The sequence below is a fragment of the Hibiscus syriacus genome, unplaced genomic scaffold, assembly GCF_006381635.1.
Source record: "Hibiscus syriacus cultivar Baekdansim isolate YM2019G1 unplaced genomic scaffold, ASM638163v2 tig00010533_pilon, whole genome shotgun sequence".
Taxonomy (NCBI): Eukaryota; Viridiplantae; Streptophyta; class Magnoliopsida; order Malvales; family Malvaceae; genus Hibiscus; species Hibiscus syriacus.
The window spans coordinates 1,482,101-1,495,982 of NW_024062223.1; the positions used below are offsets into that span (position 1 = coordinate 1,482,101).

General features: G+C 36.8%; 3 protein-coding genes across 5 annotated transcripts; 2 read left to right on the forward strand and 1 right to left on the reverse strand.

Annotated features, from left to right (window-relative positions):
- Positions 1–2,004: 2,004 nt before the first annotated feature.
- LOC120204011 (CASP-like protein 2B1) lies at positions 2,005–3,541 on the reverse strand. The gene is made up of 3 exons (XM_039204121.1): positions 3,251–3,541; positions 3,040–3,172; positions 2,005–2,100 (listed from the first exon to the last, which is right to left on the reverse strand). The coding sequence occupies exons 1-3, from the start codon at positions 3,472–3,474 to the stop codon at positions 2,005–2,007; spliced, it is 453 nt and encodes a 150-aa protein (XP_039060052.1). The 5' UTR covers positions 3,475–3,541.
- A 2,671-nt stretch (positions 3,542–6,212) lies between these two features.
- LOC120204199 (NADH-ubiquinone oxidoreductase 20.9 kDa subunit-like) lies at positions 6,213–6,950 on the forward strand. Its single transcript, XM_039204314.1, has 2 exons — positions 6,213–6,472; positions 6,578–6,950. Exons 1-2 carry the CDS (start codon positions 6,319–6,321, stop codon positions 6,739–6,741), a joined length of 318 nt encoding a protein of 105 aa, XP_039060245.1. The 5' UTR covers positions 6,213–6,318; the 3' UTR covers positions 6,742–6,950.
- Positions 6,951–10,648: 3,698 nt separating this feature from the next.
- On the forward strand, positions 10,649–13,739 carry LOC120204198 (heterogeneous nuclear ribonucleoprotein 1-like). Of its 3 annotated transcripts, XR_005523918.1 has the most exons (4): positions 10,823–10,947; positions 11,116–11,338; positions 12,038–13,230; positions 13,506–13,736. XR_005523918.1 is itself a non-coding variant. In XM_039204313.1 (3 exons), the coding sequence occupies exons 2-3, from the start codon at positions 11,117–11,119 to the stop codon at positions 13,166–13,168; spliced, it is 1,353 nt and encodes a 450-aa protein (XP_039060244.1). In that variant the 5' UTR covers positions 10,649–10,700; position 11,116; the 3' UTR covers positions 13,169–13,739. The 3 variants fall into 3 exon arrangements, 2 of the variants coding, with proteins under 2 accessions (XP_039060244.1, XP_039060243.1); XM_039204313.1 differs by lacking the exon at positions 10,823–10,947 and adding an exon at positions 10,649–10,700 and having other exon boundaries at positions 12,038–13,739; XM_039204312.1 differs by having other exon boundaries at positions 12,038–13,739.
- The last annotated feature ends 143 nt before the right edge of the window (positions 13,740–13,882 follow it).

Consider the following 13,882-nt stretch of genomic DNA (forward strand, 5'->3'; position numbering starts at 1 on the left):
ATATATTAAATATATATATAAATAATTAATTACAGGCCAATTACAAATGGATCGGCCCAGTTACAAACAAACCAGAACCGGTCCAGAACAAACCAGAAACCCTAAACATTTGGGGGTTTCAGTTAGGGTTACCTAACCCTAATCTAGCCGGCCGCCTCATCACAGCCGTTGGATCTGAGTGATCCAACGGTCCCTAGATTGCTCCAGATGGAAACCCTAGGGTCTGATACCCTAGGGACACGCGGCCGCCGCTGCTATCTCGCCGCCTCCGCCACTGCCACGTCCCAACCGAAGGCTCCAGAAGCTCCAACGCCAGCCGTCCACGCCATGGCTACGGGGTGAGTCACCACTGGTAGTCCGGTGACTCACCGAGACCCCATCTTCGGACCGGTCCGATGGCCACACCGGTGGTGGCTATAAAAGCCACCACCCCAACCTGAAAAAAAAAACACAGAGAGACAGAGAAAAAAGAGAGAGACAGAACCGGAGAAAGAAAAAAACAGAGAAACGAAAAAAAAAACAAACTACTAACCAACGATCTCAGTCAAACATCCCACAACCAGAAACAAAAAAGAAAGAAAAAGGAAGAAGAGAAACTTACCGAGGAAGCCCCGACCACCGGATCTCACCGGAACCTTCGAAACACCGAAGGTACTTTTGTAGATTCGCTCCGATTGGGAGCTTTTTAGGAGAAAATACCACTGGAACCGTCCTTAGGACGGTCCGATCTATCTATTAGAGTAAAAATAAATTTTTCCGGCCACCGGATGCGGTGGCCGGCGGTGACAGTCACGGCGGCAGATGGTTGCCGTCCGGTGACCGGCTTCCCTCCGATGAGGGAAGCTAGAGAGAAGGCAGAGAACAAATTTGTTCTCTCTGTTAGAGAGAGAACAGGGAAAATGAAATGAGAAGCTGGCCCTACGGGCCAGCCGGTTTGGGTTATAAATACCCTCTCCCAAACGACGTCGTTTCGGGGAGGGTATTTCTGTAATTTCACAAAGGGTAAATCCCATTCGAAGCCATTCCAATTTGTAATTTTTACATTCTAGTCACTAAATCGATTTTATAATACTTTTAATTTGATCTCGAAATTTTAATTTTATTTATTTTAGTCCTTCATATTAAAATAATATATTTAGGATAAATAACAGATTTAATCCCTTAATTTTGATAAATAATATTTTAATCCCTAGTTTATATTTTTAATTTATTTTATTATAATATCCGAATTATAGATAATTTTATTTTAGTCACTAAATTATGAAATAAGAAAATAGCTTGATTAATCCCTGTAATTTTGATTAATTATGAATTAGGTTTGTCAATTTTAATTTCACTATATTTTAGTCATTTATTTTAAGTATTTTTTTTATTGCTTTTAAATATATATTTAGAATTGTATTCTTTTACTTGCTTATATATTTAAATGTTGTTATAAGTATATAATAAATAAATATTTATTTTAAATAAATATTTAGTTTTCAATATCAAAGAACAGGACAGTCTTAAAACAACTGGATGTCCTATTCATATATTTTAAAATTAAACAATATTATTTAAATTAATATCAAAGAAAAGAGCTGTCTTAAGGCACCTAGAAGTTCTTTTCTGATATTTTTAAATAAATAAATATTTTTTATATAATTTTGAAATAATAGGATTATAAATTAAATATATTTTTTAATTTTAATAATAGAGACAATTTATAATTAAAAAGTACCAATTTTTGGGCGTTGTAGGGGTGCTAATCCTTCTCTAAACGTAACCGACCACGAATCCCTTTTTATTAAAAAAAAAAGAACGAATTTTTGGTTATAAAACGCAGATCAGTTCATTTTTTTTAATGGATGTTTTTTTAAAAAAACTCTTTTAAAAAAAATAATTTTTAGGTATTCGACCTACCTGATCCAAAAGGCCGATGGCGACTCACAAATTATTTTCAAAATTATTTATTCACATCAATTTCCCCGTCAAATAAATATTTCGTGCCCGGACGAAAACCGGTTACGACATCCATTGAAGCTGCGTTTGCCCCAACTTGGCAAACGCTGCCGATTGTGTGGCGGCTCCAACTGCAGCCACGTTCAAGTATGCCAGGGTCTGCAAAAGAACCATCACATGTTAATCATATAATCCATATGAGACTTCAAAATTTTCAGGGGTTGCGATCACATCCTAACACTCCCTCAATCCATCTTTGATCCCCTCTTTCAAGGTAAAAAATGCATTGAAATGAATGCTTAGCAGCCATTGTGGTACCCAGGGATAAATAGAAGGGTGATAGGGTGCGGTTGTACCCCTAAAAATTTTAATTTACCCTATATTTTAAGTTTCTTTTATTATTTTTTATTAATTATCTAATTTCACGCCTCTTAAAATTTTATATACCCATATCCTTAAAATTTTTAATATAAGTTCTTAAGCTCACATCCTTTGACGTAAGTTACTGCGCCTGTCCCTCATGATACCTACCACCCTGCCAAATGTTCCAAATACATTAACATTGACATTCAAACCTTGTCTATCAACAAATTTTGTGGCTAACCTCGACTCTTCTTTCTCAGTTTCTCTTCCCTTTTCTCTACCACTTGAATGAAAGTTGTTCACTTTCAATGTATTCCACCTACTTAGAGATCAATATTCAGTTTACCTCCTTAACTATGCTCGTTTGCTTAATTCATCCTCAAAATTAATTAAAAGAAGACGATAAATAACAACGAAATTCAACGACATCATTCATAATGTGTAAATACAAACACATGGTATGATGTTGTACACAACGTCAATATATCCTATTCTTACCTATATACAAGGACGAGAAAGATTTTATGTCAGATGATGAATTTAGAAAATCCTGAGGTTAGACTTGTAAAATGTTAGTGGCAAAAATGTTTTATCCATACAAAATATAAAGAAATTATGTAATTATATAAGAATTTAAAATTGTCAGTGACGAACACTCCTATCAACATCCCTCCATCCGTCCATGTCTATACTCTATATGCATGCAAAGAGAATATTAGCAAAGAAAAAACATACCTGATCTCCAGAGAAAATAACCAAAGCCAGAGGCTTATTGAAGAGGACACTTCCTCTCACCATACCCACAACGCAACACACTGCTTGTAGTAATGAGTAGGCTGCAGCTATGCCATTGGCCACCACCAAAAACCTGAGTAAAAATGCAACACCAAAGTTGATAAGAAGAAGACGAAGAAGAAGCTAGAAGCTGAGAGCAAAAGGGTCTTACACGAGAGCTTTCATGTCTGTAAATCTAGCTTTCTTTTGAATCGTGAAGATTTCCTTGATCTGAGTATCTGTTCCAACAAGAACAGCTGCAAGTACACTGAGGCCACATATCAAAATCCTTAAGGCCAGTTCTGTGATTCTCACTCTTCTGTCGATAACCTTCAAATTAGTGCCGTTGTATCCGGGGACATCACCGGAACTAACCTCCACACCCAAATAACTCATGGCTTTTTCTTGCTGAAATCTGACGCCCTAACAGAGAAGGAAGAAATGTAGAGCAGCCCAGAAGAAGAAAACTCTTGATGAACAATGCACGTACACGGCAGACCGAACTCATTACCATGGCCGCCAGCCTACAACCACCCCCTCCTTAAATAGGCTTGGCTGGATGTGTACTGTGTAGAACAAAAATAAATAAATAAAAATCATATTAATATACTACAATACTATAATGTAAGTATTAAAATTATGTATTAAATAAAAAGATAGTAAAATAAAACATCAACGGAATAGACGTAGAGGAAAAGGAAGGGAAACTCTTGTGTACACGCACACTGAGACCACAGCCGAGGGGGGCATTAATGGTGCTGTACCCTTGCATTAAAGACCTTTTCTATGGCCAATACTAGAAGGAGCTTTTGGTGTTCCAAGAAGGTAAGGGACAGTGCCTTAAATCCTTCTCTCTGCAGTCTGTGGCTTGAATTCAATGACCACCCAGTCCTCTAATAGTTTTAGTGGTTTCATTATCGATCAAAATTGTACAAGATTCAAGTACCTTGAAACATAAATAATTTGTAGGTAGGAAGGTGACCTTCGGAAGAAGATAGCATGAGCCAAATCTTTCGTCTAACAATGTATGCAAAATCATGGGATTGTGAGAACCGAAAATACTGACATACATCTTCCGTGATACATGCAAAAGGTGACGAAAGGGATTGTGAGAACTCGAAAAGTACATATCAAACAGAGGATCTTTTGGGTTAGATTATATCAATTTGGTCTTGTTTTAAAATTTTCAAAAAATTTAACCCTCGATACATATAGAATATGTAAATTATGTGTTGTTTTTTAGAATTGGAATCAAACTGATATAATTCGTAAATATTAAGAATGGACGTTTAATACTTGTTAGAAAATAAACAACTAGTGACTCTTGCCTTAAAGCCTTTGTAAATGAAATAACCTAATACCACACCAAGAACCAATCACAAGTGGTGTATCATTTGTTACAGATGAAGGGATGTATCAACGTCATCACAATAGTCCAAATCTCGGAATTTGTCGACGACGACGATCGAAGACGTCGACGAAGTTGTCCCCATAACCGTCGGCAACAGAGCAAAAAGCGGGGTCTCCATGCACCCCAAAGTGCAAGAACTCGGAGCAGCTGCATGAGGATGTGAACCGCCAGACCAGAGTGATAGATTAAGTACTTGATGAGGTGGTGACGCTGTCAACAAGTAGAACAACAGCAAACCCGATGGCAACGGCGGCGGCGGAGGAGACTCCGACAGCTTTCGTAATAGTTCCCTTTCTTCCCTCATCTCTTTCTTTCTCTCCAACTGCCTAAACCTCTCTTGCAACAACGCGATGCTTCCCATTTTGTAGCCTTGAGGAAACCTTGAAGGGCATTTACGTGTGTGTGTGTATATATAGGATCTTTGATTATGCCGGTCACTTGCTTTTACAAAGTCATGCATTTGTAGTTGCTCCATGAAATTATAAGGGGCAAACGTCCAATAGGACAAGGTTGCATGGGACAATCTATGTTGGGGGGGGGCCCTTTGGTTTAGGGTATGCAAAGAAAAGGCAAATTCAACGTGAAGGGGAGATAAAGAGCCCAAAAGATTAATGTTGGAGGGTAAGCACATGGATTGGAATTTGGAAGGGCATATTTGGAGCAATGTAGGTTGAGGGATGCTCTCTTGTCGGGAATATCTTAGCTTGCCCTCAATCCAATGCTTCTTTTCTAGCTTTGAAGATACCAAGTAGAGCAATAGTAGGTTGAGGGATGCTCTCTTGTCAGGACTATCATAGCTTGCCCTCAATCCAATGCTTCTTTTCTAGCTTTGAAGATGCAAGTAGGGAAGGCACATAAATTCATATCAAATGGGTACAAATTTAGAAGTTAAACTAAAAATTTTAAGAGTGTGAAATTATAAGATTTTAAGAGTATAAAATTAGATTATCAATAAAAATATTAAAAAAAATTAAAATATAATAGAATTTTAATATTTTAAGGCCTGTGATCACATCCAGCACCCCTCAATCCATCCTCGTACCAAGAGATGGTGGATGATCCTTTCATAGTGGGGTAAAAGGCAAGAGGTAGAATAGAATAAGAATAGAATAGGGGGGAACAATCTTAGGAGGCTCATAATGCTTTGATTGAACAACAATGTACGACAAAGACAGACTGACAAACAGACATCCAAACATTCTCTCTCGTTTTTGAGATATGTTTTGTCTTCGAGTTGTTGGAATGGCATGGCATGCTGAGATGAAAGCTGCAGATGCCAACACTGTTTGGGATTTGAATGCTTCCTCGCTATGTAGCGGAACCGGAAAACGGATGGCAATGTAACGGGATAATCTTTTTCCAATCCGATTACAATTCGATGTTCTTGTTTATCGACTCGATCTTACCTCAAACTTAAATCTATTCAAATTAAAACAACTTTATGAGCTCTTATAAAATAGAATCGAATCGAAATCCATTAATTTGGAATATTTTATCATCCCTGTCTCGTTACTTAGTATTTGGAACATCGATGTTCGGAACTGCTGGTGGGTGGAACGAAAAGGGATGTGGGTTCATGGACAAGTTTCAAATCACTGTAACAAATATCATAATTCTCAAAATAATATCTGTGGAGTCGTATTGGGCTAATAAAAAGCCCGTTTTCCGTATTAAGTCAACTTTTGCCTACAAAATCTGAAACACACAGCTTAAGGCCCAAGAACAACAGAAACAGCTACGGGGTGTTCTGTTGTGTTTCCCCAATCTAAGTGAAGTCGTCGAAGTTGAGCAACAACCGTAGCATAATCGAAAGAAGCGAAGAACCACAGATGAACACGGACATCACAGCTTCAGCTAAACCAGAGTACCCGGTCATAGATCGGAATCCTCCCTTCACCAAGGTCTGCGGCAATTTCAACACCCTCGATTACCTCCGTTTCGTTACCATCACCGGCGTTTCCGTCACCGTCGGCTACCTCTCCGGTAACTTAAACATCATTACCTCGTTTACATCAGTCAAATGTAATTTGGGTCTATGGATTTGATTCAAATGGAATTTTGTTTTGAACCCCTTTTTGGGACTTTTAGGTATAAAGCCGGGACTGAAAGGGCCATCAATGGTGACAGGAGGGCTGATAGGATTAATGGGTGGCTTTATGTACGCCTACCAGAACTCGGCTGGTCGACTCATGGGATTTTTCCCTAATGATGGTGAGGTCGATCAGTACCAGAAACGGGGATTCAACAAGTAACTCCTTTTTGTTATAATCAAAGACATTTTGGATGACTTAAATGATTTTCAATAATCAGATTGTTTCTGCTCATGTCTCTTTGTCTTGCTGCTGTATTCAAAGAGGCTTTTGAAAAGTAACTTATGGGTCTAAGTTCCCAATGAATTGTAGTAGTATCTTTGCTTCGTTGTTATTGAATTATTTTGAGAATGCACCCCTTTTTTTCTTGATTTCCTTCTTTTGCTTGCATGAACAATTTAGATCGAGGCGAATGTATTTTCATTGATCTACATCACCTACGTGATAATTGGAGTCTTGATCTACATCACCTTCGTGATAATTGGAGTCTTTCTCTGGTTAAAAGAATCAGCTTCTGATGAGAGCCCAAGTGCCTTATTGAGAGGCAAAATTCAGATCTTCATATCTGCTGATTTGGGACTAATTTATGCCTTTGATCCTGGCGGAACTAGACTGAAGATAGGAATTTATGGTACTTGGGTTCTCATCAGCTTGTATCCTGTAAAAGTATATAACTTATATTTTTGTCAAGGGGGTTGAAAAAGACAACTTTCGCTTCGTAGCACTGAAGATTCAGGCCTTTCAGCTTGCGTCTTGTGCCGATATTACAATCTAAATTCTAGAGGATGTTCACAATCCAAATCTTTTGGAATAGTACTAGCTTCTTGGTTGGGGTGATCCATCTTTTTGTTTTGGACAGGTTGTGGTTACAAATATATCGAAGTTGTGCATATATGCATAAGTCGTGTGTAGATGTGTTCTAAATAGGTTCATCAAAACTAGATGGATCCTGGTATAGTTTTGACTTTGGAGAAATGGAAAGTCCAGCTCCATTACAATAATTTATCACTTTCTTCTTGTTATGAATTGGAGGTATTCTGGCCATTTTTCTCGGCCATACCTAATCCGTAGAAGAGTCTCCTTTTCTGGTTTAAAGCTTGCTAAACTTGTTCTTCTGGGTTTGAGTGGGAAGGGTTCTCCCTGCTTGCAAAAAGCACATAATTTTGACATACGGTTGCTTCAATTTTGAGTTGAGAACCCTAATTAGACCGCGATTGAGAAGAATATAGTGCCGAAACATTTATGTCCTTGATCTTATCTGGATTATCTTTGCAGCCTTTGTTTCTCTGTCAGTTCCTCTTTATGATAGATTCTCTCTCCATATAGCCATGTTTAATACCTGTATATGGAATTAGTAGATTCGCTAAGATGATTAACTAAATATTATGAAATAAATTAGTAACTTATACCATGCTGGAATGCAATATTAAACTGTATGCATTTTAGAGCATCGACATTTGAACTGTTCATACATTCATGTCGGACGACATACTCTTCGAGCAGTTGGAATATGTCTAATCTCGAACGGATGTTCAAATTTCTCTTTAGAGAACAGTATCGCAGTGAAGTATTGGATGTAGTTGACTCTAGGGACTATTGATTTTATTATTATTTGTTTGAAACTTTGAGTTTCGGTGAACAATCAATGGTGCATTTCCATTAGTCTTTAGTATATCCGTATGAATATCATGGATAACACCATTTGATGGTTTAAGTAGTTGGCATTCTCGGAGATCGGGTTTGATTATTTTATGGTCTTAAAAATGAAAAGATGCTTATGTTCTTTCATCTGCACACACAGAGATGGAATAGATTTTCATATGGAGTTGCTTCGTGTCGGACGGACGGTATAGATTTTCATCTGCAGGCTCCATTATGACCCCAGAAACCCTCATTTTCCGTCCAAGTTCTGCCAAAATTTTCCAAAAACCGAAAGTGGCATAGGCACTAGACAATACCACATATGTTCCTGCACTTGCCAGTTCCACATATGTTCTTTCTCATATCGTAATATAGATCGAGTCCGAATTTTCCTCATCCCTTCTGCACAAATCCAGCAATCATTGTATTCCAAGAAACCAAAGCTTTCTCGAGCAATTTATCGAACAGAACGTAGGCTGGCCATATTGGACTGGATTAACATGCTTTGTTCCTCCTACATTTTCCCGGAAGAGTGAAAAAAACATCATTTGAAGAAAATACCAGTCCAGAAAATGTAAGTGGAACGCATGTAAAAGAATATAAGATAAACACAACTAACATGAACTTTAATATTTTAGCTTCCCTTGTTTGGGACATGATTAGGAATCTTGGGATGAGGGTTGCATTTTATAGTAAGTCTAGATTAATGGAAATATGACGGGGATCTGGTCGACATTACACCCCCTTCCTACATTAATTAATTATCATCTTCCACGTGAATGTAATGATCATTTTCCTTTGTTACTATATATATATATATATATATATATATATATATATATATATATATATATATATATATATATATATGCATGCATGCATGTGTTTCATTTATATAAAACCCCATCCATCCGTTGTCTACCCATTGCTTAATTAATGTATAGTGGAACTATTATTATCAATAAAAGAAAGATTAAGAGGGACATGTGCGTAGATGATGATGGGTAGCGAATGGTAGAGCTGGCAGTAGTCTAATAATACAACTACTGGATTACCCTAAACCTAAAGCCAGAAAAAAGAAAAAAAAAGTTAAAATTTGTAATATATATATATATATATATATATAAACGCACGCACGCAAGCATGAATTAAGTGACCTCTATAATGAAAAAATTATTATTTCTTGAAGATTTGGGTTCAAGCAACATAAATGTCATACAGGAGTGTGAACGTTTAATGTCGGAAGATTGAATATTATCTGTAAACAGATATTGCGTTAATATCTAATATTTATATATTTTATTAATACAATTATAAGTATTTTCTATTATTTTATAATTTTTTATATATTTTTAAAAGAAATTTCATTGAATTATATGTTAACATAACGTACATGTGGGTTTTCATTTAAAATTGTTAAAAGAATAATATTTCGATAAGATTTTTTTTTAAAAATTGAATGTGAAATTGAATGAAGAAAAATATGATAAAATTATTAAATATTAAAAATTATTATTTTTTAATTTTTTTTGGCAAAATATCCTTCAATCCTTTGGAAGTATGTTAAGTATTTTTAATTCCTATTCAAAATCTGGTGTCCATCCATTACCTCTACGTTAAGTTACTTTCTAATTGATTTCTACTGTATTTAATTATAAAATAAATAAATAAAACATAAAAAATAGTTAACCAAAATTATATTTGTAAAGAAATAGATAAACAACGTCTAAAAAAATTCAGACGTAAATTTAGAAAATTAAAATCAATAAATTTTATAATAAAATTTTCAAATTTTACATTCTTTAGGTATCAATTATTTTTAGAATTTAAAATATTTTTATAAATGTATATGTATTAAATGATTGAATATATATAACTTCAAACATATACATATGAGAAGATTTTCAATAATTATTTGTAAGATATATATATATATATATACAATGTCGATGATTAAATTGATATTATTTAATAATAATTATTTTATACTATTAAAAAATATTTTTATTTTTTATCTTTCTTTTGGTGTAATGAACGAAAGAGTTACTAAATGCAAAAACAATGGAGTTTCAAACGAAAGACACAAATTTAGAAAGTCATGAACTCCAATGTAAGTTTCTTACATAGAAGGCACATGGATAGCCGAACTTCTCTCTTTCTCTATAAATTTAATAATAAAATATAATAAATTATAATCTATTTTCATCCAAATCGATTTCACTCACACATCTATGCCTCTATGTTCGATTCACTCATTCACGCATGTATATATATATATATATATATATATAGATATAATTCCACCCCATTGATGCATTAGCTTCGACAAAAACAAAAGGAAAAGGGGGGAGAGAGAGAGAGAGAGAGCGGAGGGCCTTTAAGCCCCTCTCTCTTCTTGTTATGCTTCTCCTCAGATCTTAGATTCTCATACTTCTCCCCATCTGGGTTAAAAACTAAATAAAAAAACATAGCCAGCAAAGGTTGATTCTTTGTTTCCTCTTGTTTTTGTCTTCATTATTTGCTGTTTTTCATTTCTGGGTATTGCTGTTGCATCTCATTTCTCATAAAAGTTCGATCCTTTTTTAGGAATCCTGGATTGTTGGTCGGTTGATGATGATCGAATTGGTTTCATGCTTTTCGATTGAATCCAACAGCGCTCGATCTCTGTTTACATTGATATAAAAAATAAGGACCAAAGCTTTGTTTGATTTTCTGTATTCAGACAAGGTATAATTTTCTTCTGTTTAATCTACATTACCATGTTTTATGTTGGATTGTTCTTTAAGACATGATGTTCAATCCTGAATTTCCTTGATCTATGAATTTGATTTAGCTGATCTATGAAAAAGACTCGATTTTTTTCCTCAGAACAAGAGTGTTGGATTTTGTGTTTAGGATGGAAATGGAACTTGGCAAGCTGTTCATTGGTGGGATTTCTTGGGACACAAATGAGGAACGTCTTAGAGAATATTTTCAGACTTTTGGAGAAGTTGTGGAAGCTGTGATAATGAAGGATCGGGCTACCGGTCGTGCCCGGGGGTTCGGGTTTGTTGTGTTCGCCGACCCGGCCATTGCGGAAAGAGTTGTTATGGAAAAGCACATGATAGATGGTAGAGCTGTAAGTTCCTTCTTTCTTAACTGTCTTATATAACATGATGAATTCAAAAGGATACTCTTTCATTGGTTTTCTTTCATGTCATGTATTATAACATTCAACATTAAGATTTAGAATTGGCAAGTTTCCTGTCATGATGTAGTTTGACGAATATATATGCATACATGCATATATATATTGTTGTTCATATTGTTGAATGTATATATATTGTTGCTCGCACACACATGTATATAGATTGTTGTTCATTGTGAGGTTTGCTTGGCAACATGTTGCTATTGAGTAGGAGCTATTCTGGTAATATGTATTCCCTAAAGTAGGCCATAGAGTCCCGAGCATTGTCGATGTCAACTGCTTTCATTTTCGGTTCTAATTATAAGTAGGATACCACTTCCGGTTGAGGATCAATGCTTCTCTTAGAAGAGAAGAGAGCAATTGCTGCCGAGAAATAGCACAAATTTTCTCGGTACAATTTCATTAAGAAGGGAACTTTTCTGATTGTGAGAAGGGTCACCATTGATAATAATTTACCATCCAAGAGACTTTGTAAAGAGCGTTTCAAAATTATGATTTACATGTAGCAGAAGAGCATATTGTACATTGTTTTTCTGAGTTGCTTGAACGAATTCTGGGGAAATTAAACAACATTTTACATTAAGATTCAAAGATTTTGTGCACCTGAGGAACTTGGATTTTCTCTTTCAGGTTGAGGCAAAGAAGGCAGTTCCTAGGGATGACCGTAACGTTCTAAACAAAAGCAATGCTAGCATTCATGGATCACCTGGTCCTGCTCGAACAAAAAAGATATTTGTAGGAGGGTTAGCATCCACCGTCACCGAGAGTGACTTTAAGAGGTACTTTGAGCAGTTTGGTACGGTTACAGATGTGGTTGTGATGTACGATCACAATACTCAGAGGCCACGAGGTTTTGGATTCATTACATATGATTCAGAGGAAGCCGTGGATAAGGTCTTGCAACGAACATTTCATGAACTCAATGGAAAAATGGTTGAGGTCAAACGGGCTGTCCCCAAAGAATCATCTCCGGGGCCAAGTCAGAACCAGTTAGGCGGATATAACTTTGGTCTGAGTAGAGTCAATAGCTTCCTTAATGGTTACATGCAGAATTATAATGCTAATTCAGTTGGAGGTTATGGTATTAGGACGGAAGGTAGATTTAGTCCAGTTACTGTTGACCGGGGTGGATTTCCTCCATTGGGCCCTGGTTATGGTATGGGACTGAGTTTCGAGCCAAATTTGAGTCCAAGCTATGGAGGAAGCTCAAACCTTAGTTCTAACCTCAGTTACGGCCGGGGATTGAACACTTCATTTAATGGAAAGCCGGACAGGTTTGCTAGCCTCGTTGGGTATGGTGGTGGTGGTGGAGGAAACAGTTCTATCTCTAACTTAGCAAGTCGAAATATGTGGGGAAACGGCAGTCCTAGCCATGCTGCTAACTTCCTGAACTCGAATTCTATCATGGGTTCTGGAAGTGGGAAATCAGGGGTGAATTCTTTCGGCAGCGTTGGACCACTTTGGGATTCATCTCCTACTACTGGTCAAGGAGGAGCTGCTTTTGCATACAACAGCGGAAACCTCAGATACGGAAATGGAGACTTTGGGGTTAGATCAGGAGGGATAGACTATGAGAGAAACAACAGGTTCGGTGCTGCACAGGTACCATCCCGTGGTGCTTCGAAAGGCGGTTATAACAGGGCTTATGCTGATATCGATGACAATGATTCACTTTATGGGGATTCCACTTGGCTGCCTTCGCCCTTAGAACTAGAGCGGTCTAGTTCCTTTTGGGCTGGGAAACACAACTGCAGATGTTAGGACTAATACCTCTGCTGGTTACATCGGACGCTACGGTGTTACCAATATGCAGTCAGATAGAGGTAAGCCGATTTCTTTTCTATTCTACTGTTTTGCTATTATCCTTTCCTTTTTCCTCGGATAATCTTGCCTACGTACCTACGGCTCTGCATATTTAAGATATAGAACACTCATCAACGGATGCTGGGAATGTACACTAGTTTTAATTTGGTACTCCATTTTTCACGCATGGTGCTAGACCAGTAATGAGAACAAACACATATATCAGTGATAAGTCGATCAATTCGAGTGCTTTCTTTGTGGTACTCGTCTCCTCTTGATCATCAGCTTTCTCCAGGAATTGCCGCGTAGGAGGACGATGCTACGATGTGAAAAATGACAATCGTAGGAAATTTGTACCGCGGGGCGGTTTAACGACCGGATTTCTTCATATTCGTAGGGCTAACTTGGTTTGCCGTGTTCGATGAAAACTTGATATAGAGATCAGTTACCGAGAATTCATGTAAGGTTTGAGCATTAAGGGTTTTCTTTTTCTTCTTCTTCATTTCCCCCCTTAAAGTTTCAATACAGGGTTTCCAGTGAACTTGCTGGTTTTATTGAACTTTGTAGATTGAAATTGTAATGACATATTTGGTTTGATTTTAATTTACATTGTAAAACTCTACTTTCTAGCTTTTTGGATCCCCAAGGCCAAGATTAGGGATGGATCGAGGG